Source organism: Thalassophryne amazonica, chromosome 22 (assembly GCF_902500255.1).
Source record: "Thalassophryne amazonica chromosome 22, fThaAma1.1, whole genome shotgun sequence".
In the NCBI taxonomy this organism is placed as follows: Eukaryota; Metazoa; Chordata; class Actinopteri; order Batrachoidiformes; family Batrachoididae; genus Thalassophryne; species Thalassophryne amazonica.
Genome location: NC_047124.1, coordinates 1335239 through 1363069, shown reverse-complemented (window position 1 = coordinate 1363069; position 27831 = coordinate 1335239). Strand labels below are relative to the sequence as shown.

Below are 27831 nucleotides of genomic sequence, written 5' to 3'. Positions count from 1 at the left end.
CTCAGATTCTTTTCTCGGCGTGCGTGCAGAGTCAAGAGAGGTGGAGCGTGCACGTGTGTCAGACGGCAGTTTCCAAGTCGTCAGAAGGCCTTTGCTGCTGTGCGCTCAGGTAGGTGGCCAGCTCAGAGTCACCCGCTGCATGGTCTGCCGGCCTCTTCCCCTGTTCACGGTGAAAGAGACAGAATATTAGACAGACTTGTTGAAGATGGCAGAATTTAATGCAGCAGTGTTTCATCCGCTGCCTTTATTGGAGGGTTTTATCCCTTTGTCGTGTTCAGAACGTGACCTGCAGTCTGCACGGGGCTGTACGTCCAATCAGCTGTCCAACGTCCAACCGAGAACAGGGGGTCGTAGACTCATTTACTTCACCAAACAGTATCTAATGGGCATCAAGATTTAGTACTACTACTAGAAGTACTTTGTAGAACAGGAATTTTCAAAGTGTGGGAGAATGAGCGCCCCCCCCCCCCCACCGACACACATACACACAATTTCAACATCTTTGTGTGTTTCTTTTCATTCTTTTACACATCAGAAATCACTTCAGTCACCTTTATTCCAGGTTCTGATGGTTGTGTTGAGTTTTAGCAGACCTGCTTCACCAGCACACACTATGTGTCCAAACAGGTTTCTGACACACGATCGACCCGAGAACGCCTGAAACACTTTGAACAGAAACGACTGGTGGAGACATGAACAGAGCTGGCGTGAGTCCTGACTGCTGGTTCCGTTTCCGCTCAGTGTTGAAGTGATCAGAACACAGCAGAAAGGACGGCGCCGTGGACGCACGGCGGGACTAGTCTGACCAAATCAAAACAGTCACGAACGCAGGCAGGTGTGTGCGAGTGTGTGTAATAAAACATATGTTTGTTCATCTGCCTGTTGGATTATCTGATCTCGTAAATACCGAAAACATCAGTCCCATAATCACCAACAAAACTGACTCATTCAGATTCTTTATACTTGATATTAAAGGATTATTTTGACTAGCTTTTCATCGAGTCAAAACTGGTTTGAAGTGGAGTAACTTTGTTTTGAAACTTTTTATGCAGATGTGAAATTGGTGTAAAGTAGTTTCAAGATAATTCATTCACTTGTAATTTTAAAATAGTTGAAACAATATTAATTATTATTTTGATTTGTTTTGATTAGCTACAAACTGCTTTAAAAAGAAGAGAAATAACCCAGTTTTTAAACCGTTTTATGAAGATATTCAATTCGTATAAAGTGCTTTTAAGATAGGTAACGTGATTGATGAGCTGTCTCTGAGAAAATCAGGCGGGGGTGTCTCAATGGTCCGACTTGGATTTTGATGACATTTTCACCAATTACCCTTCAAATAGATTGATTAGGCATGGTAAAGTTTGTTTTTTTCATCAGACCAAATTTGACCCCATTTTTGGTCAATTCAAAATTTGATGTCAAAACACGCCGAGATTCTGTGACATTAAAATATACAGTAAAAATGACAAACTTTGACAAAGTGATTTTCAAATCCAACCACGTGGCTAGAAGAACTAAGCATGAGGCATCATCAGGGAGAACCTGAACCTCTGTAAACCATAGTCTGTTCAGTGGAACTTTTCCTTACATGTCTATAATCAACACTTTCTGAATTTTATTGGCAGACACTTTTAGGGCCAAATCCTGCTGAGCGGGAAATTTGAAATTCGTCATGTATTAGTCAGTATTTAGCCTATTTCAGTAAATAAGGCATCATTTCATGTGTCTACCAATATGGGGAGTTCATTTATGCAATTAATTTTATGATCAGAGGTCAAGATCAATGACAAAGGTCAAGGTCAAGAGTCTGCAAATTTTTGCCAATTTTTCATATTCCCAGTATGTATTCCCACAAGAATTGATAATATTGAGCTTTTAATGAATCAATGTGAAGGAAGAGATTATTGCCGTTATACTGATATGCAATATGACTGGTGTTTAATAGAGTTCAGGTCTTTAAGGTCAGCAAAGTACGGTTCTTTGAAATCTCACTCTACTTCATCAAATCTGAATCTCCTCATTATCCCAGTCAATACTTTACCTGTTTCAGGAACCAAAGTATCAATTTACAGGTTTTCAGATATAGGGAGTGGAATTTATGATCAGTTAGTTTTATGATCAGGGGTCAAGATCATTGCATAATTCCAAGGTTAAGGTCCAAAAAGAAAGACATTTTTTGCTTTTTGGACAGAAAAAGTGTCAGAATACCAGTACTGCATCACATGATCACATGTCTTGCTTTTGTTTAGCTAAGATAAACCCCATTATCTATTTGAAGGGTAACTGGTTAAAATGTCATCAAAATCTGAGTTGGGCCATCCGGACACCTACATGGCCAGCTGCCTGATTTTCTCAGAGACAGCTCATTAAACTAGCATATATTGATTGTTTTGATTAGTTATGAATGTCTACAAATGGTTTTAAATTGGAGATAATCTTACTAGATTAGATGTAATCTGGTTTGTAAATGAACTTTAAATAATTTTCAACAATAATTGTTTAGTAACAGCTGTAAAGACATTAAACTCACACATCAGTGCAATACATCCTGAAATGGGCAATACTATAATCCAAAGTGAGCAAATGTTAATCGTTTTTAACCTGTGTCTTTACTGCACTATTTATGAGTACCCTGACATGAACGAGTGTTTATCCTTAAGTGAAAGAGTGAGTGTTTTGTTCTGATGCACTGCTTTTTGTTGTATGCTGTGCCTGCAATGACAGTAAGAATTAGTGAAAATAAGTAAAAATAAAAACTCAACTGAAAATCTGGTGATTTTGGGCCAGTTGTGTAGTAAAGTTGCCCATTTTTCAAAACAAGTTTCTCACATTTTAATGAGTGTAAAATAATCAGAAAACAGCAGGTGCTGTGTTGGTGCTGTGTTGTTGCTGTGTTGGTGCTGTGCTGGTGCTGTGTTGTTGCTGTGTTGGTGCTGTGTTGGTGCTGTGTTGGTGCTGTATTGATGCTGTATTGGTGCTGTGTTGGTGCTGTACTGATGCTGTGTTGGTGCTGTACTGATGCTGTGTTGGTGCTGTGTTGTTGCTGTACTGATGCTGTGTTGGTGCTGTACTGATGCTGTGTTGGTGCTGTGTTGTTGCTGTGCTGGTGCTGTGCTGGTGCTGTGTTGGTGCTGTACTGGTGCTGTGTTGGTGCTGTGTTGTTGCTGTGTTGGTGCTGTATTGGTGCTGTACTGGTGCTGTGTTGGTGCTGTGTTGGTGCTGTGCTGGTGCTGTGTTGGTGCTGTATTGATGCTGTGTTGGTGCTGTATTGATGCTGTGTTGGTGCTGTATTGATGCTGTGTTGGTGCTGTATTGATGCTGTATTGATGCTGTGCTGGTGCTGTGTTGGTGCTGTGTTGATGCTGTATTGATGCTGTGCTGGTGCTGTGTTGGTGCTGTGTTGGTGCTGTGCTGGTGCTGTGTTGGTGCTGTGCTGGTGCTGTGTTGGTGCTGTGTTGTTGCTGTGTTGGTGCTGTGTTGGTGCTGTGTTGGTGCTGTGCTGGTGCTGTGCTGGTGCTGTGTTGGTGCTGTGTTGGTGCTGTACTGGTGCTGTGTTGGTGCTGTGTTGGTGCTGTGCTGATGCTGTGTTGTTGCTGTACTGATGCTGTGCTGGTGCTGTGTTGGTGCTGTGCTGGTGCTGTGTTGGTGCTGTGCTGGTGCTGTGTTGGTGCTGTACTGGTGCTGTGTTGGTGCTGTGCTGGTGCTGTGTTGGTGCTGTACTGGTGCTGTGTTGGTGCTGTGTTGTTGCTGTACTGATGCTGTGTTGGTGCTGTGTTGGTGCTGTACTGGTGCTGTGTTGGTGCTGTGTTGTTGCTGTACTGATGCTGTACTGGTGCTGTGTTGGTGCTGTGTTGTTGCTGTACTGGTGCTGTGTTGGTGCTGTGTTGGTGCTGTACTGGTGCTGTGTTGGTGCTGTGCTGGTGCTGTGTTGGTGCTGTGTTGGTGCTGTGCTGTTGCTGTACTGATGCTGTGTTGGTGCTGTGCTGGTGCTGTGTTGTTGCTGTACTGATGCTGTGTTGGTGCTGTGCTGGTGCTGTGTTGTTGCTGTACTGATGCTGTGTTGGTGCTGTGTTGGTGCTGTATTGATGCTGTGCTGGTGCTGTGTTGGTGCTGTGTTGGTGCTGTACTGATGCTGTGCTGGTGCTGTGTTGGTGCTGTACTGGTGCTGTGTTGGTGCTGTGTTGTTGCTGTGTTGGTGCTGTATTGGTGCTGTACTGGTGCTGTGTTGGTGCTGTGTTGGTGCTGTGTTGGTGCTGTGCTGGTGCTGTGTTGATGCTGTATTGATGCTGTGCTGGTGCTGTGTTGGTGCTGTGTTGATGCTGTATTGATGCTGTGCTGGTGCTGTGTTGGTGCTGCGTTGGTGCTGTGCTGGTGCTGTGTTGGTGCTGTGCTGGTGCTGTGTTGGTGCTGTGTTGTTGCTGTGTTGGTGCTGTGTTGGTGCTGTGTTGGTGCTGTGCTGGTGCTGTGCTGGTGCTGTGTTGGTGCTGTGTTGGTGCTGTGTTGGTGCTGTACTGGTGCTGTGTTGGTGCTGTGTTGGTGCTGTGCTGATGCTGTGTTGTTGCTGTACTGATGCTGTGCTGGTGCTGTGTTGGTGCTGTGCTGGTGCTGTGTTGGTGCTGTGCTGGTGCTGTGTTGGTGCTGTGTTGTTGCTGTACTGATGCTGTGTTGGTGCTGTACTGGTGCTGTGTTGGTGCTGTACTGGTGCTGTGTTGGTGCTGTGTTGTTGCTGTACTGATGCTGTGTTGGTGCTGTGTTGGTGCTGTACTGGTGCTGTGTTGGTGCTGTGTTGTTGCTGTACTGATGCTGTACTGGTGCTGTGTTGGTGCTGTGTTGTTGCTGTACTGGTGCTGTGTTGGTGCTGTGTTGGTGCTGTACTGGTGCTGTGTTGGTGCTGTGCTGGTGCTGTGTTGGTGCTGTGTTGGTGCTGTGCTGTTGCTGTACTGATGCTGTGTTGGTGCTGTGCTGGTGCTGTGTTGTTGCTGTACTGATGCTGTGTTGGTGCTGTGCTGGTGCTGTGTTGTTGCTGTACTGATGCTGTGTTGGTGCTGTGTTGGTGCTGTATTGATGCTGTGCTGGTGCTGTGTTGGTGCTGTGTTGGTGCTGTACTGATGCTGTGTTGGTGCTGTGTTGGTGCTGTATTGATGCTGTGCTGGTGCTGTGCTGGTGCTGTGTTGGTGCTGTGTTGGTGCTGTGTTGGTGCTGTGTTGGTGCTGTACTGATGCTGTGTTGGTGCTGTACTGATGCTGTGTTGTTGCTGTGCTGGTGCTGTGCTGGTGCTGTGTTGTTGCTGTGCTGGTGCTGTGTTGGTGCTGTGTTGGTGCTGTACTGATGCTGTGTTGGTGCTGTGTTGGTGCTGTATTGATGCTGTGCTGGTGCTGTGCTGGTGCTGTGTTGTTGCTGTGCTGGTGCTGTGTTGGTGCTGTGTTGGTGCTGTGTTGGTGCTGTACTGGTGCTGTACTGGTGCTGTGCTGGTGCTGTGCTGGTGCTGTGTTGGTGCTGTGTTGGTGCTGTGCTGGTGCTGTGCTGGTGCTGTGCTGTTGCTGTGTTGGTGCTGTGTTGTTGCTGTGCTGGTGCTGTGTTGGTGCTGTGTTGGTGCTGTATTGATGCTGTGCTGGTGCTGTGCTGATGCTGTGTTGGTGCTATGCTGGTGCTGTGTTGGTGCTGTGTTGGTGCTGTACTGATGCTGTGTTGTTGCTGTACTGATGCTGTGTTGGTGCTGTACTGATGCTGTGTTGTTGCTGTACTGGTGCTGTGTTGGTGCTGTGCTGGTGCTGTGCTGGTGCTGTATTGATGCTGTGCTGGTGCTGTGTTGATGCTGTGTTGGTGCTGTGCTGGTGCTGTACTGATGCTGTGTTGGTGCTGTGTTGGTGCTGTACTGATGCTGTATTGATGCTGTGCTGGTGCTGTGTTGATGCTGTGTTGGTGCTGTATTGATGCTGTATTGATGCTGTGCTGGTGCTGTGTTGATGCTGTGTTGATGCTGTGCTGGTGCTGTGTTGGTGCTGTGTTGGTGCTGTATTGATGCTGTATTGATGCTGTGCTGGTGCTGTGTTGGTGCTGTACTGATGCTGTATTGATGCTGTGCTGGTGCTGTGTTGGTGCTGTGTTGGTGCTGTATTGATGCTGTATTGATGCTGTGCTGGTGCTGTGTTGATGCTGTGTTGGTGCTGTGCTGGTGCTGTACTGATGCTGTGTTGGTGCTGTGTTGGTGCTGTACTGATGCTGTGCTGATGCTGTGTTGGTGCTATGCTGGTGCTGTGTTGGTGCTGTGTTGGTGCTGTACTGATGCTGTGTTGTTGCTGTGCTGGTGCTGTGTTGGTGCTGTACTGATGCTGTGTTGTTGCTGTACTGATGCTGTGTTGTTGCTGTACTGATGCTGTGTTGTTGCTGTACTGGTGCTGTGTTGGTGCTGTGTTGGTGCTGTGCTGGTGCTGTGCTGGTGCTGTGTTGGTGCTGTGTTGGTGCTGTGTTGGTGCTGTGCTGGTGCTGTATTGATGCTGTGTTGGTGCTGTATTGATGCTGTGCTGGTGCTGTGTTGATGCTGTGTTGGTGCTGTGCTGGTGCTGTACTGATGCTGTGTTGGTGCTGTGTTGGTGCTGTACTGATGCTGTGCTGATGCTGTGTTGGTGCTATGCTGGTGCTGTGTTGGTGCTGTGCTGGTGCTGTATTGATGCTGTGTTGGTGCTGTATTGATGCTGTGCTGGTGCTGTGTTGATGCTGTGTTGGTGCTGTGCTGGTGCTGTACTGATGCTGTGTTGGTGCTGTATTGATGCTGTGCTGGTGCTGTGTTGATGCTGTGTTGGTGCTGTGCTGGTGCTGTATTGATGCTGTGTTGGTGCTGTATTGATGCTGTGCTGGTGCTGTGTTGATGCTGTGCTGGTGCTGTACTGATGCTGTACTGATGCTGTGTTGTTGCTGTACTGATGCTGTGTTGGTGCTGTACTGTTGCTGTGCTGGTGCTGTGTTGGTGCTGTACTGATGCTGTGTTGGTGCTGTACTGATGCTGTGTTGGTGCTGTACTGATGCTGTGTTGGTGCTGTACTGATGCTGTGCTGGTGCTGTGTTGGTGCTGTGTTGGTGCTGTACTGATGCTGTGTTGTTGCTGTACTGATGCTGTGTTGTTGCTGTACTGATGCTGTGTTGGTGCTGTACTGATGCTGTGTTGTTGCTGTGCTGGTGCTGTGTTGGTGCTGTACTGATGCTGTGTTGTTGCTGTACTGATGTGCTGGTGCTGTGTTGGTGCTGTGTTGGTGCTGTGTTGGTGCTGTACTAATGCTGTGTTGTTGCTGTACTGATGCTGTGTTGGTGCTGTACTGATGCTGTGCTGGTGCTGTGTTGGTGTTGTGTTGTTGCTGTGCTGGTGCTGTGTTGGTGCTGTACTGGTGCTGTGCTGGTGCTGTGTTGGTGCTGTGTTGGTGCTGTGTTGGTGCTGTACTGATGCTGTGCTGGTGCTGTGCTGGTGCTGTGTTGGTGCTGTGCTGGTGCTGTGTTGGTGCTGTGCTGGTGCTGTGTTGGTGCTGTGCTGGTGCTGTGCTGGTGCTGTGTTGTTGCTGTACTGATGCTGTGTTGGTGCTGTATTGATGCTGTGCTGGTGCTGTGTTGGTGCTGTATTGATGCTGTGCTGGTGCTGTGTTGGTGCTGTATTGATGCTGTGCTGGTGCTGTGTTGGTGCTGTGCTGGTGCTGTGTTGGTGCTGTGCTGGTGCTGTGTTGGTGCTGTGTTGGTGCTGTACTGATGCTGTGTTGATGCTGTGTTGGTGCTGTACTGATGCTGTGCTGGTGCTGTACTGATGCTGTGCTGGTGCTGTGTTGGTGCTGTGCTGGTGCTGTGTTGGTGCTGTACTGATGCTGTGTTGGTGCTGTGCTGGTGCTGTGTTGGTGCTGTGCTGTTGTTGGTGTACTGATGCTGTGTGGTGCTGTGTGTGTGGTGCGTGTTGGTGCTGTGTCTGTGCTGTGCTGGTGCTGTCTGTGCTGTGTGGTGCTGTACTGATGCTGTGTGGTGCTGTACTGATGCTGTGCTGGTGCTGTTGGTGCTGTGTGGTGCTGTGTTGTGCTGTACTGATGCTGTGTTGTTGCTGTACTGATGCTGTGTTGGTGCTGTTTGATGCTGTGCTGGTGCGTGTTGGTGCTGTGTTGCTGTGCTGGTGCTGTGTTGTGCTGTATGTGCTGTGTGTTGCTGACTGTGTTGGGCTGTCTGGTGCTGTGTGTGCTGTGCTGTGCTGTGTTGGTGCTGTACTGTGCTGGTGCTGGGTTTGGTTGCTGTACTGATGCTGTGTGTGGTGCTGTCTGATGCTGTGTTGGTGCTGTACTGATGCTGTGTGATGCTGGTTGCTGTGCTTGGTGCTGTATTGATGCTGTGCTTGGTGCTGTGTTGGTGCTGTGACTTGCTGCTGTATTGAATGCTGTGTTTGCTGCTGTGATGTGCTGTGTTGGTGCCGTGTTGGTGCTGTATTGATGCTGTGTTGGTGCTGTACTGATGCTGTGTTGGTGCTGTACTGATGCTGTGTTGGTGCTGTATTGATGCTGTATTGATGCTGTGTTGATGCTGTATTGATGCTGTATTGATGCTGTGTTGATGCTGTATTGATGCTGTGTTGGTGCTGTGTTGGTGCTGTGTTGGTGCTGTGCTGGTGCCGTGTTGGTGCTGTACTGATGCTGTGTTGGTGCTGTGCTGGTGCTGTGTTGGTGCTGTGTTGGTGCTGTATTGGTGCTGTGTTGGTGCTGTATTGATGCTGTGTTGGTGCTGTGTTGGTGCTGTATTGATGCTGTATTGATGCTGTGTTGGTGCTGTGTTGGTGCTGTATTGATGCTGTGTTGGTGCCGTGTTGGTGCTGTACTGATGCTGTGTTGGTGCTGTGCTGGTGCTGTGTTGGTGCTGTGTTGGTGCCGTGTTGGTGCTGTACTGATGCTGTGTTGGTGCTGTGCTGGTGCTGTGTTGGTGCGGTGTTGGTGCTGTGTTGGTGCTGTACTGATGCTGTGTTGGTGCTGTGCTGGTGCTGTGTTGGTGCCGTGTTGGTGCTGTACTGATGCTGTGTTGGTGCTGTGCTGGTGCTGTGTTGGTGCTGTGTTGGTGCTGTACTGATGCTGTGTTGGTGCTGTATTGGTGCTGTGTTGGTGCTGTATTGATGCTGTATTGATGCTGTGTTGGTGCTGTATTGATGCTGTGTTGGTGCTGTACTGATGCTGTGTTGGTGCTGTACTGATGCTGTGTTGGTGCTGTATTGGTGCTGTGTTGGTGCTGTACTGATGCTGTATTGATGCTGTGTTGGTGCTGTGTTGGTGCCGTGCTGGTGCCGTGTTGGTGCCGTACTGATGCTGTGTTGGTGCTGTATAGATGCTGTGTTGGTGCTGTGTTGGTGCTGTATTGATGCTGTGTTGGTGCTGTACTGATGCTGTGTTGGTGCTGTATTGGTGCTGTACTGATGCTGTATTGATGCTGTGTTGGTGCCGTGTTGGTGCCGTGCTGGTGCCGTGTTGGTGCCGTACTGATGCTGTGTTGGTGCTGTATTGATGCTGTGTTGATGCTGTGTTGGTGCTGTATTGATGCTGTATTGATGCTGTGTTGGTGCTGTATTGATGCTGTATTGATGCTGTGTTGGTGCTGTACTGATGCTGTATTGATGCTGTGTTGGTGCTGTGTTGTTGCTGTGTTGGTGCCGTGCTGGTGCCGTGTTGATGCCGTGTTGGTGCCGTGTTGGTGCTGTGTTGGTGCCGTGTTGGTGCCGTGTTGGTGCTGTGCTGGTGCTGTGTTGGTGCTGTACTGATGCTGTGTTGGTGCTGTACTGATGCTGTGTTGGTGCTGTATTGGTGCTGTGTTGGTGCTCTATTGATGCTGTGTTGGTGCTCTATTGATGCTGTGTTGGTGCTGTATTGGTGCTGTGTTGGTGCTGTACTGATGCTGTGTTGGTGCTGTACTGATGCTGTGTTGGTGCTGTACTGATGCTGTGTTGGTGCTGTATTGGTGCTGTGTTGGTGCTGTGTTGATGCTGTGTTGGTGCTGTACTGATGCTGTGCTGGTGCTGTGTTGGTGCTGTATTGATGCTGTGTTGATGCTGTGTTGATGCTGTATTGATGCTGTGTTGGTGCTGTACTGATGCTGTGCTGGTGCTGTGTTGGTGCTGTGTTGATGCTGTATTGATGCTGTGTTGGTGCTGTACTGATGCTGTGCTAGTGCTGTGTTGGTGCTGTGCTGGTGCTGTGTTGGTGCTGTATTGATGCTGTCTTGGTGTTGTGTTGGTATGCTCACCTGGAAATTGGTCTTCTGCAGCGACGCTCCGGCCTCCACCAGCAGCCGACAAACTTCATGCTGCTTCTCCGAGGCCGCTTTGTGTAACGCCGTTTCTCCTCTAGGCCACAGGAGATGTTCATTCAGTCATGTAACATACAGCGTTTTTAACTAAAGTAAAAACAACATACTTCTCTCTGTCCGTTAAGTCCAGAAGCACTTTGGAGCCTGGAAGCAAAGAACAAGTTGGAGGATTTGGACAAGCTGGAACACATTTAAACTTAACCTGTAAAACTCATTACGTTTAACTCAAATATATGTGTAATTTAAGTTAGATCAACATCATGAAAAAAAGAAAACCTGAAAAAAATGCTTAAAATAAATGAAGTTTGTCTAATTTAAGTTGTCACAGATAAAACGATGCTTTTGATCTGGAAAAACCCAAATAATCTGAGTGACGATTGAAGCACTTTTTAAATTTAGTCCAACAATTTTTCAGTGTGAAAGTTTTTAGCATCACGACACCCAGAAGCAGTCAAATATGGATCCAGTGACCTTCTGTTTCGTGATCAACCAAGTCATGAAATGTTGTTTTGTTGATTCATTTATTATTACCATAATATATATTTTTGTACAGTAAGCACACGGTGTTGGAACGGTGGTTCAGACTGTAGAACACGATGTTCTGACACCAGACAGTCGGTGGATCACTTAACATTTTCACTGAGCTGATGTAATTAATGGGTATTATAATAATAATAATAATAATAATAATAAAGATCACTGCGGTATTGTATCACTTCCTGTTCCGGAGCACAGCAGTGTTTTTCTGTATCTGTTAGTTGTTTAATCTGCGCAGTTAGATTGATCTAGTTATCTAGATTACGATTTGTTTCCCAGTGTAATCTTTACGTGCCTTAACTAAAGCACTCCTTCTGCTGAATCACCTCTAAATTATTTACACATTATTCACTTTGCGTGTTTTTAGGAATCCGCTAGCTTAGCGTAGCTACTAGCTCTTAGCCGATTTAGCATGGCGGCTTCTCCTGTCTCTCCCACACTTTTCTGCTCTGGGTGTGAAATGTTTAGTTATTCCTCGGCCTCCTTTAGCAGTAACGGTACTTGTAATAAGTGTAGCTTATTCGTAGCTTTGGAGGCCAGGCTGGGCGAATTGGAGACTCGGCTCCGCACCGTGGAAAATTCTACAGCTAGCCAGGCCCCTGTAGTCGGTGCGGACCAAGGTAGCTTAGCCGCCGTTAGTTTCCCTCTGGCAGATCCCGAGCAGCCGGGAAAGCAGGCCGACTGGGTGACTGTGAGGAGGAAGCGTAGCCCTAAACAGAAGCCCCGTGTACACCGCCAACCCGTTCACATTTCTAACCGTTTTTCCCCACTCGACGACACACCCGTCGAGGATCAAACTCTGGTTATTGGCGACTCTGTTTTGAGAAATGTGAAGTTAGCGACACCAGCAACCATAGTCAATTGTCTTCCGGGGGCCAGAGCAGGCGATATTGAAGGAAATTTGAAACTGCTGGCTAAGGCTAAGCGTAAATTTGGTAAGATTGTAATTCACGTCGGCAGTAATGACACCCAGTTACGCCAATCGGAGGTCACTAAAATTAACATTGAATCAGTGTGTAACTTTGCAAAAACAATGTCGGACTCTGTAGTTTTCTCTGGGCCCCTCTCCAATCAGACCGGGAGTGACATGTTTAGCCGCATGTTCTCCTTGAATTGCTGGCTGTCTGAGCGGTGTCCAAAAATGAGGTGGGCTTCATAGATAATTGGCAAAGCTTCTGGGGAAAACCTGGTCTTGTTAGGAGAGACGGCATCCATCCCACTTTGGATGGAGCAGCTCTCATTTCTAGAAATCTGGCCAATTTTCTTAAATCCTCCAAACCGTGACTATCCAGGGTTGGGACCAGGAAGCAGAGCTGTAGTCTTACACACCTCTCTGCAGCTTCTCTCCCCCTGCCATCCCCTCATTACCCCATCCCCGTAGAGACGGTGCCTGCTCCCAGACCACCAATAACCAGCAAAAATCTATTTAAGCATAAAAATTCAAAAAGAAAAAATAATATAGCACCTTCAACTGCACCACAGACTAAAACAGTTAAATGTGGTCTATTAAACATTAGGTCTCTCTCTTCTAAGTCCCTGTTGGTAAATGATATAATAATTGATCAACATATTGATTTATTCTGCCTTACAGAAACCTGGTTACAGCAGGATGAATATGTTAGTTTAAATGAGTCAACACCCCCGAGTCACACTAACTGTCAGAATGCTCGTAGCACGGGCCGAGGCGGAGGATTAGCAGCAATCTTCCATTCCAGCTTATTAATTAATCAAAAACCCAGACAGAGCTTTAATTCATTTGAAAGCTTGACTCTTAGTCTTGTCCATCCAAATTGGAAGTCCCAAAAACCAGTTTTATTTGTTATTATCTATCGTCCACCTGGTCGTTACTGTGAGTTTCTCTGTGAATTTTCAGACCTTTTGTCTGACTTAGTGCTTAGCTCAGATAAGATAATTATAGTGGGCGATTTTAACATCCACACAGATGCTGAGAATGACAGCCTCAACACTGCATTTAATCTATTATTAGACTCTATTGGCTTTGCTCAAAAAGTAAATGAGTCCACCCACCACTTTAATCATATCTTAGATCTTGTTCTGACTTATGGTATGGAAATTGAAAACTTAACAGTATTCCCTGAAAACTCCCTTCTGTCTGATCATTTCTTAATAACATTTACATTTACTCTGATGGACTACCCAGCAGTGGGGAATAAGTTTCATTACACTAGAAGTCTTTCAGAAAGCGCTGTAACTAGGTTTAAGGTTATGATTACTTCTTTATGTTCTCTAATGCCATATACCAACACAGTGCAGAGTAGCTACCTAAACTCTGTAAGTGAGATAGAGTATCTCGTCAATAGTTTTACATCCTCATTGAAGACAACTTTGGATGCTGTAGCTCCTCTGAAAAAGAGAGCTTTAAATCAGAAGTGCCTGACTCCGTGGTATAACTCACAAACTCGTAGCTTAAAGCAGATAACCCGTAAGTTGGAGAGGAAATGGCGTCTCACTAATTTAGAAGATCTTCACTTAGCCTGGAAAAAGAGTCTGTTGCTCTATAAAAAAGCCCTCCGTAAAGCTAGGACATCTTTCTACTCATCACTAATTGAAGAAAATAAGAACAACCCCAGGTTTCTTTTCAGCACTGTAGCCAGGCTGACAAAGAGTCAGAGCTCTATTGAGCTGAGTATTCCTTTAACTTTAACTAGTAATGACTTCACGACTTTCTTTGCTAACAAAATTTTAACTATTAGAGAAAAAATTACTCATAACCATCCCAAAGACGTATCGTTATCTTTGGCTGCTTTCAGTGATGCCGGTATTTGGTTAGACTCTTTCTCTCCGATTGTTCTGTCTGAGTTATTTTCATTAGTTACTTCATCCAAACCATCAACATGTTTATTAGACCCCATTCCTACCAGGCTGCTCAAGGAAGCCCTACCATTATTTAATGCTTCGATCTTAAATATGATCAATCTATCTTTGTTAGTTGGCTATGTACCACAGGCTTTTAAGGTGGCAGTAATTAAACCATTACTTAAAAAGCCATCACTTGACGCAGCTATCTTAGCTAATTATAGGCCAATCTCCAACCTTCCTTTTCTCTCAAAAATTCTTGAAAGGGTAGTTGTAAAACAGCTAACTGATCATCTGCAGAGGAATGGTCTATTTGAAGAGTTTCAGTCAGGTTTTAGAATTCATCATAGTACAGAAACAGCATTAGTGAAGGTTACAAATGATCTTCTTATGGCCTCGGACAGTGGACTCATCTCTGTGCTTGTTCTGTTAGACCTCAGTGCTGCTTTTGATACTGTTGACCATAAAATTTTATTACAGAGATTAGAGCATGCCATAGGCATTAAAGGCACTGCGCTGCGGTGGTTTGAATCATATTTGTCTAATAGATTACAATTTGTTCATGTAAATGGGGAATCTTCTTCACAGACTAAAGTTAATTATGGAGTTCCACAAGGTTCTGTGCTAGGACCAATTTTATTCACTTTATACATGCTTCCCTTAGGTAGTATTATTAGACGGTATTGCTTAAATTTTCATTGTTACGCAGATGATACCCAGCTTTATCTATCCATGAAGCCAGAGGACACACACCAATTAGCTAAACTGCAGGATTGTCTTACAGACATAAAGACATGGATGACCTCTAATTTCCTGCTTTTAAACTCAGATAAAACTGAAGTTATTGTACTTGGCCCCACAAATCTTAGAAACATGGTGTCTAACCAGATCCTTACTCTGGATGGCATTACCCTGACCTCTAGTAATACTGTGAGAAATCTTGGAGTCATTTTTGATCAGGATATGTCATTCAAAGCGCATATTAAACAAATATGTAGGACTGCTTTTTTGCATTTACGCAATATCTCTAAAATCAGAAAGGTCTTGTCTCAGAGTGATGCTGAAAAACTAATTCATGCATTTATTTCCTCTAGGCTGGACTATTGTAATTCATTATTATCAGGTTGTCCTAAAAGTTCCCTAAAAAGCCTTCAGTTAATTCAAAATGCTGCAGCTAGAGTACTGACGGGGACTAGAAGGAGAGAGCATATCTCACCCATATTGGCCTCTCTTCATTGGCTTCCTGTTAATTCTAGAATAGAATTTAAAATTCTTCTTCTTACTTATAAGGTTTTGAATAATCAGGTCCCATCTTATCTTAGGGACCTCGTAGTACCATATCACCCCAATAGAGCGCTTCGCTCTCAGACTGCCTAGGGTTTGTAAGAGTAGAATGGGAGGCAGAGCCTTCAGCTTTCAGGCTCCTCTCCTGTGGAACCAGCTCCCAATTCAGATCAGGGAGACAGACACCCTCTCTACTTTTAAGATTAGGCTTAAAACTTTCCTTTTTGCTAAAGCTTATAGTTAGGGCTGGATCAGGTGACCCTGAACCATCCCTTAGTTATGCTGCTATAGACTTAGACTGCTGGGGGGTTCCCATGATGCACTGTTTCTTTCTCTTTTTGCTCTGTATGCACCACTCTGCATTTAATCATTAGTGATCGATCTCTGCTCCCCTCCACAGCATGTCTTTTTCCTAGTTCTCTCCCTCAGCCCCAACCAGTCCCAGCAGAAGACTGCCCCTCCCTGAGCCTGGTTCTGCTGGAGGTTTCTTCCTGTTAAAAGGGAGTTTTTCCTTCCCACTGTAGCCAAGTGCTTGCTCACAGGGGGTCATTTTGACCGTTGGGGTTTTACATAATTATTGTATGGCCTTGCCTTACAATATAAAGCGCCTTGGGGCAACTGTTTGTTGTGATTTGGAGCTATATAAAAAAATTGATTGATTGATTGATTGAGAGTAGGAACGAAGATTGACCAGTAGATCGAGAGCTTCGCCTTTTGGCTCAGCTCCCTTTTAGTCACAACAGTACGGTAGAGCGGATGCAATACCGCCCCTGTTGCACCGATTGTCCGTCCAATCTCACGCTCCATTGTCCTCTCGCTTGTGAGCAAGACCCTGAGGTACTTGAACTTCTTCACTTGGGGCAAGACCTCATTCCCTACCCAGAGTAGGCAATCCATTGGTTTCCTGGTGAGAACCATGGCGTCAAATTTAGAGGTGCAGATCCTCATCCCAGCCGCTTCACACTCGGCTGTGAACTGATCCAGTGAGTGTTGGAGGTCACAGGCTGATGAAGTCAACAGGACCACATCATCTGCAAAAAGCAGTGATGAGACCCTGAGCCCACCAAACTGGAAACCATCCTCCCCCAACTACGCCTCAATATCCAGTCCATGAATATCACAAACAGGATTGGTGACAAGGTGCAGCCCTGGAGGAGACCAACCTCCACCAGAAACGAGTCCGACTTACTGCCAAGCAGCTGAACACAGCTCTCGCTTTGCGAATACAGAGATTGGATGGCCCTGAGAAGGGACCCCCTCACTCCATACTCCCACAGCACCTCCCATAGTATCTGCCGGGGTACCCGATCATACGCCTTCTCCAACTCCACAAAACACATATAGACTGGGTGGGCATACTCCCAGGCACCCTCCAGGATCCTTGTGAGAGTGAAGAGCTGGTCAGTTGTTCCATGACCAGGATGGAACCCACTTTGTTCCTCTTCAATCAGAGGTTCGACTATCAGCTGAACCCTCCGTTCCAGCACCCTGGATTAGACTTTCCCAGGGAGGCTGAGTAGTGTGATGCCCCTGTAGTTGGCACACACTCTCTGGTAAATATGGGGACCACCACCCCAGTTTGCCCCTCCTTAGGGACTGTCCCAGACCTCAATGCAATGCTGAAGAGACGTCTCATCCAAGACAATCCTCCACACCCAGAGCCATCAGCATTTCTAGACGGATCTCATCAACTCCCGGGGTCTTGCTACTGCTGAGTTGTTTGACTACCTTTGTGACTTCCACCAGGGAAATTGATGAAAATCCTCCATCAGCTTACAGCTCTGCCCCGACTATAGAGGGCGCTCCAGTCTGATGCAGGAGTTCCTTAAATTGTTCCTTTCAGCACCGGATTACATCTTCAGTTGAGGTCAACAGAGTCCCATCCTTACTGTAGACAGCTTGGATGGTTCTCCCGTTTTCCGCTCCTCCTCCTGAGGTGCCTCACAGTCCGCCAGAAGCACCTTGGTGCCAAACGTATTTTACTTAAAATAATTACTGATGTGTGACTGTTTGAAGTTAAATTTTAAAGGGTTTGAGGTGATCAGATGTCTTAAAATGTTTGAAAGTGACTCATTTATCAGGTTTTACAGTGTGCATTATAGCATCTTTGCACATTTAACTGTGGTTGAGGCCAATATTTGAAAACTGTTCAAACCCTGAAATGTCAACAGGTGATGTGGAAAAATGTATAATAATAATAAGATTGTGATTACCAATGTCTTTGCCTCCAGTGTAATTGTAGAAATGTTGGGTTCTATCTTCTGAAATAATAATCATCAGGCAGAAATACACATTCCAAATGATGTCATTTACTAAAAGGAGAAACTGCGATTTCCAATAATTTGTTGGAAAATAAAGTGAAATTACTCAATTTTTGTTTGTACTGAAAAGTACGAAAAGCAAAGAAAAGTTTTTGCTGCACTTAATGAATAGTAAGAACAAGTTCAGTGGATTTTCTTGAACTTGATTCTGTTTCATTCTGCAGGATTTTGTGTCATTTTTGAGAAAACTTGATAAAATCCCCATGAGGCTGCAGAAGTGTTGAGGAGACGCGGCTGTTCTGCACACGCTCACCCTGCTGCAGGATGTAGCTGACCAGGTGTGTGTGTCCGTTCTGTGCAGCTATGTGTAACGCTGAACAACCTCCAGGGTCTCGAACCAGCAAGCTGCTGCCACGGCGAATGCACTCGGACAGCTGCAGGGCGGCCACGGAGAAGGACAGAAAGAAAAGTAAAAAACAGTTCACAGCAAGTTATTACTCATGAACATCACAACAGGAACAAGAAGAACGAGTGCAGACAGAAGTGCGGTGCAGCTTTTAGTCCCTTTATGTTCCTATAAATAACCAGATTACTACTGCAGTGGGAAAAAAAAAACAAAAAAAACATATACCAGGAACAGTCTGTTACTGCAACAACACATCCGTAAACGGTGTGTGTGTGTGTGTGTGTGTGTGTGTGTGTGTTGTCAACATTACCACAGAAAGATCTCCAGATGTGGCAGCTGTCAGTAAAGCTGTAAATTAGACACAAATCAGGAGAGAAAGCAACAAACACAAAGTCAGATCTTTACCAACACGTCTCAGCTTCCGGTTTCCTTTTTTTAACAGCAGCCGACCGACGACCGTCTCTGAAAAAAGTTGAGGGATCTGTTTTTATTTTCCTGGATCTATGAGTGTATTACAGAGTCTCCTTTAACCGTCTACGTTCGACACTAATGATAAATATGTTTTTTTTGTGCATCTTAAAGGTGTTTTTGTTGTTGTTTTGCAGAGGATGTGATTCGTTTTTAAACTTCCGTTTGACTCTCCGACATTTTACACTCTGGCATTTGTTTCAATGTGACTCCAGAAATATTTAACACCAAAAACCACCAAACGTGTCACACGTGTAGTTGGGTTCTGAAACTGCCCAGGCGAGTTCAAATTTGACCAAAGTCGATCACTGGGGTCGAGGGTCAAACCTGGCAAGGTCAGCTAGAGGTCAGTCATTTGAATGAACGTCAAGGTAACTGGCAGAGGTGGGACAAAGTCACCAGCAAGTCACTCTCAAGTCATGAATCTGCAAGTCTCAAGTCAGCTTGCAAACAAATGGTGGACATTATGATTTCAGACTTGACTTGAGACTTGCAGATTCATGACTTGAAAGTGACTTGCTGGTGACTTCGTGCCCCTGTTGGTAACTGGGCATCAAATGTCCGATGGCCAGAGCCCTGACTTCATCCCCACGGGTACCGTTACCTTGTCTTCTTCAAAATAAATAACTAGCGTGTTGTCCGTGGGGATCCACGGGCTCTAGATTGGGTCGTGTTTATAAAAAATAGGTAGTGGACATTTTTCAAGGGTGGTAATAAATTAAACAAAGTTTCAATGAGTTGGAATGACGTGTGAGTCCAGAATGTTTTCAGAACCTGTGTTTAGAAATTGTTTAGGTTCTTGTTATCATATACACACTATTATTATTATTATTATAATAATATTATTACTTCTATTTTGTCATTTGATTTTTAAATGGACCACAATGGAAATAGGTGTTTTCAATTGCTTGTGACACCCATGTATTTTTAACATACTTACAATTATATTATGTACTTACACTGAACTTACTAAATAAACTCACACTCACACTTTTAATAAATAGAGCTGGACCATCTCCGATATTTCATCATAGAACATCTAAACATCATATTCCAAATTCTTATGTCGATCTTTGGTGCCGCCTAGTGGTGGTGTGAAACCTACAGGACATTGTTGTTACTCCTGAAAACTTAAGCTACAAAATCCGGTCTAACTGGTCAAGTTGATATCAGAACGTGTGGAGGTATTCCAAATATTTAACACCCATTCCTGGATGGGAGACATCAACCAGAAACAATTCTACACATTTAATCCATCAAAGTGCATCTTATTTACAAAGACATGATCATTACCTTTCTGAAAATGTAAGTAGGCCACATTTTATTACCTCCACCAATAACTCTGCAGAATTTTTAAGATGACGATATTGGCACTTTGGGCCATGGACGTTAATGACCTTATAGTTTTCCTAAGTTACTGAACTCCCTAAACTGCATCTCTAAAGAATCCAACAGATACAATAAGACTTTAAGTGCAATTAATGTTAACTTTCTATTAAACCTTTCAAACAGGTACGTCTGTGTCTAAGTGTGTGTTGTTTTACCTTGTTCATCGGGTTTCAAAGGAGTACTGCAAACAGAAATAAAAGAAAAAATTAACAGCTTGTTACACCTTCAGAGGATAACGATCCAATATGCAGGACACAGCAATACAACAAGATTAAAGTGAAACAAATAAATGGTGACTGAGAGACAACATGAAGCAGGTGCATGATTACAAAACAGGACACAGGTGTGTGAACAAGACAAGTGAAACCACCACAGTGCACACAAGACCAGATGCTGCACAACACAAAAGCAAGGGAAATAAAACACAAACATAAAAAAAAAAAAAAACATTGAAAAGGCACAAATGCAGGCAAGATTTGAAACTTGACAAACCCATCCGCCACATGTGGCGAACAAGGGTTCAAAAGAAAAATCAAAAGAAAGTGAAGCCAAAAACACACAATGTTTTACATGTACCAAATGTGGGTGCTCGGTACTGCAAAATCAAATAAAGTAAAATAAAATGACATCCATAAATGATCATACCCAGCCGAAGGTTCACTGACAAGGTCAGGCATCCCCGTGGATGAACCCTTGCTCGCCGTTGGTCCCTCGTGGTCCAAGATAAACACCTCATCCTGACAGATTTCAGTCACAAAGTGAAGGTGTTCCTGCAAACACAGACAGTACAGACTAAAATAAAACCTGAAGCACTGCATCGTGCTTTAATAAAACCCGCGAGCTTGTACCTGAGCCTTGTCGATGCGGTAGAAGCGGTCAGCTGAGGTCGCTGCAGAGCAGACAAGCATGTCAATGATATCAGCTTTAAGGACCAATTTTTTTTTATTGTTGGTGGAATGTTCCCCCCGACACCTCGAACAGTCTGACAGAAATACTACAGATTTAAGTCACAGAGGACCAAAATGTGGGAATCTGCAGAAAATGACTTTTTGCAGGTGACAGAAACAGTAAGTGTTGATCCCTGTTACTTATGTCTTGATGTTTTCATGCACTTTGTTCTTCATCTGTCCGGGTTTTAGTCACTCACAGTCTAAGAAACTCCAGTTGACAGACAGTCTGCAGCCGGAACTAGTCCTGGGAAACCCTCGACTTTCATCCTGCAGACACAAACGCATCGTCACCTCGTCACCTTCAGCATCACTTCCTGAATAAATTAAATAGAACGTGGGGACAGAAAGGAAACTAGAGCTAATGAGGAAAAGCCAAGAAGTAAAGCGTTTTTAAAACAACACAGACAATAAGAGCAATGAGACACTTTGCAGTCTAGTTAGTCTATCGTGCTCTACATTATTGTTAGAGGGTGCCAAACTCTAAAACTGTGTTTTGTCTGCAGTTTGTGTTTCCTTTTAAAAGGTGATCATTGATACACGTGTGCAGTTTTTCTAGTTTTCTTCAAACAATGGAGGACAACTCTGACGAAAAATCAATCATGCTAATAATTTTATGTGCTATAAATCCAAATTAGTGAGGAGCAGCTGGTTTTGCTGCAGAAAGACACCCAAAAATCATATACCTGATAGTGCACTCTGTGGCCAGTAGATGGCGCCTGGTGTAAATCCTAACAAGCACAGCAGACGGGTGAAAGTTAACACACAGCTGTGAAGAAACACACGATGCTAACGAGCAGATTTATAAATGAATCAGAGCAGCAGACAGTCACACGTTAGAAAACGACAGGAAGAAATCAGAGCGACGATAATGACAAGTGTAAGAATGACGGTAACGCTGAAACACTCGCCTCTTGCAATCTGTCGATGTAGAGTCTGGATGTCTCCAGGTCACAGTCCCCCCTCACAACCACAATGCCTACTGGGACTGCTGCAAGACACACACACACACACACACACAACGGTCTCTTTTCCCCCCAGTCGATGAGTTCAAGATGTTCATCCGAAATGTTCCAGTAAATGTGGTTTAATAACTCAGTAAGCACGGTGGCTCAGCCCATCATTGTGACTCAAGTCTGATTTGTGGCTTAAAGCTACAGTTTGTAGTGTTTAGTGTCATCTAGTGGTGAGGTTGCAGACTGCATTCTGCCATCACCAGTCAGGATTTTGTTTTCCATCATGTTTTCAGTTTGTTGGTTATGTGGATTCACGCTCGGTTGTCTTCTCTTGTGATAAACAACATGTACAATCCTCCATCCCACCAACACGAAGGTTCTCAAAACTGTTAGCCTACGCTAGCAACCAGTAGACGGTGTATACATGGTGGCGTCCATAAGGGGTCCCACTCCTGTGTAGCTGTGAAAAATTCATTCTAAGCTGGTTAAAAAAAAAAAAGCATTGATTCATTGTTGCATAATCAATCAATTCAATCAATCAATTTTTTTTTATATAGCGCCAAATCACAACAAACAGTTGCCCCAAGGCACTTTATATTGTAAGGCAAGGCCATATAATAATTATGTAAAACCCCAACGGTCAAAATGACCCCCTGTGAGCAAGCACTTGGCGACAGTGGGAAGGAAAAACTCCCTTTTAACAGGAAGAAACCTCCAGCAGAACCAGGCTCAGGGAGGGGCAGTCTTCTGCTGGGACTGGTTGGGGCTGAGGGAGAGAACTAGGAAAAAGACATGCTGTAGAGGGGAGCAGAGATCAATCACTAATGATTAAATGCAGAGTGATGCATACGGAGCAAAAAGAGAAAGAAACAGTGCATCATGGGAACCCCCCAGCAGTCTAAGTCTATAGCAGCATAACTAAGGGATGGTTCAGGGTCACCTGATCCAGCCCTAACTATAAGCTTTAGCAAAAAGGATCCACAGGAGAGGAGCCTGAAAGCTGAAGGCTCTGCCTCCCATTCTACTCTTACAAACCCTAGGAACTACAAGTAAGCCTGCAGTCTGAGAGCGAAGCGCTCTATTGGGGTGATATGGTACCACGAGGTCCCTAAGATAAGATGGGACCTGATTATTCAAAACCTTATAAGTAAGACGAAGAATTTTAAATTCTATTCTAGAATTAACAGGAAGCCAATGAAGAGAGGCCAATATGGGTGAGATATGCTCTCTCCTTCTAGTCCCCGTCAGTACTCTAGCTGCAGCATTTTGAATTAACTGAAGGCTTTTCAGGGAACTTTTAGGACAACCTGATAATAATGAATTACAATAGTCCAGCCTAGAGGAAATAAATGCATGAATTAGTTTTTCAGCATCACTCTGAGACAAGACCTTTCTGATTTTAGAGATATTGCGTAAATGCAAAAAAGCAGTCCTACATATTTGTTTAATATGCGCTTTGAATGACATATCCTGATCAAAAATGACTCCACGATTTCTCACAGTATTACTAGAGGTCAGGGTAATGCCATCCAGAGTAAGGATCTGGTTAGACACCATGTTTCTAAGATTTGTGGGGCCAAGTACAATAACTTCAGTTTTATCTGAGTTTAAAAGCAGGAAATTAGAGGTCATCCTTGTCTTTATGTCTGTAAGACAATCCTGCAGTTTAGCTAATTGGTGTGTGTCCTCTGGCTTCATGGATAGATAAAACTGGGTATCATCTGCGTAACAATGAAAATTTAAGCAATGCCGTCTAATAATACTGCCTAAGGGAAGCATGTATAAAGTGAATAAAATTGGTCCTAGCACAGAACCTTGATTAACTTTAGTCTGTGAAGAAGATTCCCCATTTACATGAACAAATTGTAATCTATTAGATAAATATGATTCAAACCACCGCAGCGCAGTGCCTTTAATACCTATGGCATGCTCTAATCTCTGTAATAAAATTTTATGGTCAACAGTATCAAAAGCAGCACTGAGGTCTAACAGAACAAGCACAGAGATGAGTCCACTGTCCGAGGCCATAAGAAGATCATTTGTAACCTTCACTAATGCTGTTTCTGTACTATGATGAATTCTAAAACCTGACTGAAACTCTTCAAATAGACCATTCCTCTGCAGATGATCAGTTAGCTGTTTTACAACTACCCTTTCAAGAATTTTTGAGAGAAAATAATTATACAATAGAGAAGAGCTTTTGATGAATACAGGCTGCTGCAGGACACAATGAAGAACCTGCTGCTTATAGTAGTAGAAACAAATGGTTATGAATGCTATATTCTGTTTATACCATTAAATGTCACCAAATCTTACATACTGTAGCTTTAATGCAACCTGGAATAGATGTGTAAGTGGTTTGACGTGTTTCTGAGTTTTGTGGAGTGCATGCGGAGCCTTACAGATATCCCGTAGTCGCTCTTTGTCGTACTGCAGTCTGTCGTACTCCTGGAGGCTGATCCGATTCACTCGGAGACGCAAGCGATCTGGAACCGCGTGAGGGCTGCAAAAACACACACACATGAGATCGTGCAAAGCAGACACACAGGTTCGGTCTTTCCACAGATGCAAACTGCTACAGACAGACACACACACACACACACATGCACATGCACGTTACAGACAGAATTACTGCTTCATCAACAAATTTATCTTTTAATTCCTCATCTTTCTGTGTGCTGTGTCACTGATGTCAACACAAGTCTGCACGTTTACTGTCAGAGCTCAAGTTAAAAAAAAACTTTAATGATGTTTCTGATAAATGAATAAGTGGAAAAAGTCAAATGAATAAAACTTTCTCAAATGCCTTTTACTTTATATTATATATAATATAATTTCAGTTTAGTGAGAATGAAGCTGTCAAAATGTGTTTGTGATGATAAATTAAAATAACTCCAGGCAGCATCATCTACACAGTAAAAAGAGAAAGCTAAGAAAACCTGCCGCGTTCACACCGGGCGCGATCAGACGCTACAAATTTGCGGGGGTCGCGTGGCAACGGATGCGCCTCCTTCGCCCGGTGTGTCGCTCTGCTTTTGCTGTGAAAATTCGCCCCGGTGCATCATCAAATAGGAGGAGCTTCCATTCCGCTCGCCGGCTCCGGATGTCAGTCAAGTTAACATGACGGACCTGATCACACGGAGTGAGTTGTTGCGAAAAGCTCTCAATACAGGGAGTATCATTATTTGCTGCAGGAGCTGCGTCTGGATGACGGCTGCTTTCAGTGGTCCTTCCTCCTCTGCAGGACCCAGTTTGAGGACCAACTGTCCCGTTCACACACGCACATGTAAACAATAAAAAAAAAAAAAAAAAAAGAAAGAAACTCTGCTGCCTGCTGCAGGGCTGCTGCTCGCTCCAAAAACTCTGTCATAATTGTGTTTAGAAACCAGTCACCATTTGCTTTATTATACATCTGTGTAGTTAATAAGTAAAATAATCTCAATGGACGATTCCCTCGCGCACGCACGTAAAATAAAAATAAAAAGAAACTCCGCTCCCCCTGCTGTGGTGCTGCTGCTCGCTCCAAAAACTCTGACATAATTGTGAAATAAAGGACAAAAGAGACATAATTCCTGCTCACAGGCTGCTACCAGAGACAGGACATGTTCACATCTTCAGTCAAACTCCAGACATCTCCACGTCACTACATATTGAGATGACCAGTCCCTGATTGGTCATCGTGGCGCGAAGAGATGAAAAAGTTCAGATTTTTCAACTTGGGGAGGAGGGCAACACGACATGACGCGACGCAACGCAATATCGCGCCAATCGCTCAAAATAGCTTCATTCGCGTCGCTTCATTCGCGTCCATTGCGTCGCGCTGCATGACTTGGCGCCAAAACGCATCGTTCCATAGGGATTACATGGCAACCTGTCGCTGCAGTCGCTCGTGTCGCGCCCGGTATGAATGCATAAAAAGCAAGAAGCTGCACAGCACTTTTTAAGTTTCTCAACTTAAAGATATATTAATTTATGTTCAAAGGTTCACTCAAAGCAAAGTCTTAAATTTAAGCTGGTTTCTAACATTCGTAAACTGATTAAATTCACAATGTCTGAGCGTCCAGATGCTTTAAGTTTTTAAGTTTTCTCAACTCTCTTTTTTACACCATCTCTGTCCTTAAAGTCTTACCTGCAAACGATATTAAAGGACATCAGATTAAAGTAATTCATATTTATTTTTCATCACAATCAAAGCAGAACAATCACAGTGGTTTCTATGTGGATGTCGGGTGAGAGCCGAGGAGAAGACAGACTTCAGTTTAAGGTACAGAAAAGGAGCTACAGTGAGGACACGAGAGGACACATGCAGCCACACGCTCTCTGTCACAGTGAACACAACGCCGGGTTTCACACACACACACACACACACACACACACACACACACACACACACACACACACACACACACACACACACACACACACACACACACACACACACACAGAGTGACAGAGGGCTGAGGTACTTACACAGAGAAGGAGTCGGGGGGAGCAGAGAGGCGGCGCAGATCAGCTGCACACACCTTCTGAATACTATGTCCGCACACGCACACCCACACGTGCACGAGAGAGGAGAGAGCAGGGTGAGGGAGGAGTGTAAAAGAGGCAAGGAGAGGTGAAAGGAGAGGTAAAAAGGGAGAAAAGGAAGAAGACAGAACAAAGGAGAGGAGAGAGAGGAGGGAGTGAGAAAGGATGAGAAATAAGGAGACAAGATAAAATGGTGAGGAAGGAGATTAAATGATAAGGAAAGATGAAACAATGAGGTGAGAAATGATAGGAAAGGAGAAATGGAGGAAATAGAGAAGGGAAGAGGCAAAGAGGAAGCAGTGAAAAAGAGGAGAAATAAGGAAAAGAGGAAAGGGTACAGGAGAACAAACAAAAAGGAGAGGTGCAGCAATGAGGAGAGGAAAAAAGACGGAAGAATAAGAGAAAAGAAATAGAGGAGAGGAAACAAATGGAGGATGGAAGAAAAGAAAGGACAAAAATCAGAAAAGAGATTAAAAATGTTAGGAGGATGAACGATAGGAGAAAAATAACGGAAGAATGGAAGGACACGTGAGGAAAGAAGGGGACAAAGCCAGAAAAAAAGGTAGAAAAGAAAGAGAAGGTAAAAAAAGAATGAAGCGATAGGAGGAAAGAAAAAGAGGAGAGGACAGAAAGGAGGAGTCAGGAAAAAACAATGAAAAGGAGGCAGGGAGGATACGAGACAAAAAGAAGAAGAGGGACAGATGAAGAAAAGCCGAAAGGTAAGTAGACGCACAGTGACGGCAGTTCATCGTGCAGACTTCAGAAATATGTCACTTTGTCTTATGTGCGATTTTCACGTGGACAACTCGCTGAGAGTAGAGCCAAAGAGAGGGACGTGGACAGCAGACAGCCGTTAGAGGACGCACATCTGCAGATGTCCTTCTGAGCTGGAGCACAGTGCACATGCAGCCGCGTAATTACACCTGTGCACTAATGCACTCATTTAGACTGCACACACGTCTTCCTTTAAAGCTTTGGGCTGCAGACAGACGCGGGACATTTAGGACACTGAATGTCAGCCCCAGCTAAACAGACTGCATGAGTCCCGCGGTGTGAATGCCAGGACATTTTAAAGCACGCTGGCCTGATTCCGGTGTCTGAGTGCATGTGTGACTCACTCATTGAGCAGGGGGACGGACGTGCGCCTCTTGCTCTTCTGGACCATGTTGGCCTGATTCCGCAGAGAGATACGGAGAGTGGAGGGAGCAAGGCGACACGGCTCCCCGTCCACCTGTGTGCAGACACACACACACACACACACACACACACACACACACACACACACACACACACACACACAGAGCTGTCAATCTTTGGCATTACGTCTGGGGTCGCAGTGGGGATTTGTAACACACACACACACACACGTTATTTGTGCATCTTTGTGAGTAGGTGGGGCTGGAAACCACGCCCACATTTCAAAGTAGCAGACATGGTGGGAAAATATTACATAAGCTTGTAAGCAGTTAAGTTCACTGAATTCATTTCCATAAAATCAGACATTTGTCTGCATATTGGCACAGGACTGGAAATTTGACCTTGACCTCTGACCTTAACCACTGACCCCAACCTAACTGAAATCAACTTGCTTCTTCTCATTTATAGGTCCAAAGTACCTCCAATGTTTGAGCAAAATCAGATTCTACCAAAGCTAAGCACAAAGGCAATTTTTGGCTCCCTTTTGCGTCACTGTATATCGACGATGCTGCACTCTACTAACGAGATTAATGACATTTGTGTTCATGACATTTTAACTTCCATAAAATAATGTAACGTGAAGAAAAGTTTGTGATGAATATCTGAACTGTGGCTGTAACAGAGACCAACAAAACAAGTCTGAAAACTCATTTTGCATTTTTTACACTTAAAATTATTAATAAATACAATAAAGATCATGGCCCAGATCCAGCACGGCTCCACTTTACAGT

At 44.5% G+C, this 27831-nt stretch overlaps 1 protein-coding gene across 1 annotated transcript in view; it reads right to left on the bottom strand.

Annotated features, from left to right (window-relative positions):
• Positions 1–27831, bottom strand: part of dgki (diacylglycerol kinase, iota) — a 119716-nt gene continuing 91885 nt past the window's right edge. Inside the window, exons 21-34 of the mRNA XM_034163178.1 lie at positions 27022–27134; positions 25847–25909; positions 23779–23879; positions 21332–21411; positions 21107–21151; positions 20621–20690; positions 20322–20362; positions 20119–20243; positions 19629–19654; positions 17927–17964; positions 17524–17644; positions 10419–10455; positions 10249–10348; positions 1–160 (exon numbers count right to left, since the gene is read on the bottom strand). Of these exons, the coding sequence (XP_034019069.1) occupies positions 59–160; positions 10249–10348; positions 10419–10455; positions 17524–17644; positions 17927–17964; positions 19629–19654; positions 20119–20243; positions 20322–20362; positions 20621–20690; positions 21107–21151; positions 21332–21411; positions 23779–23879; positions 25847–25909; positions 27022–27134 (1062 nt within the window). The 3' untranslated portion in view covers positions 1–58. The remainder of the gene's footprint in view (positions 161–10248; positions 10349–10418; positions 10456–17523; positions 17645–17926; positions 17965–19628; positions 19655–20118; positions 20244–20321; positions 20363–20620; positions 20691–21106; positions 21152–21331; positions 21412–23778; positions 23880–25846; positions 25910–27021; positions 27135–27831) is intronic.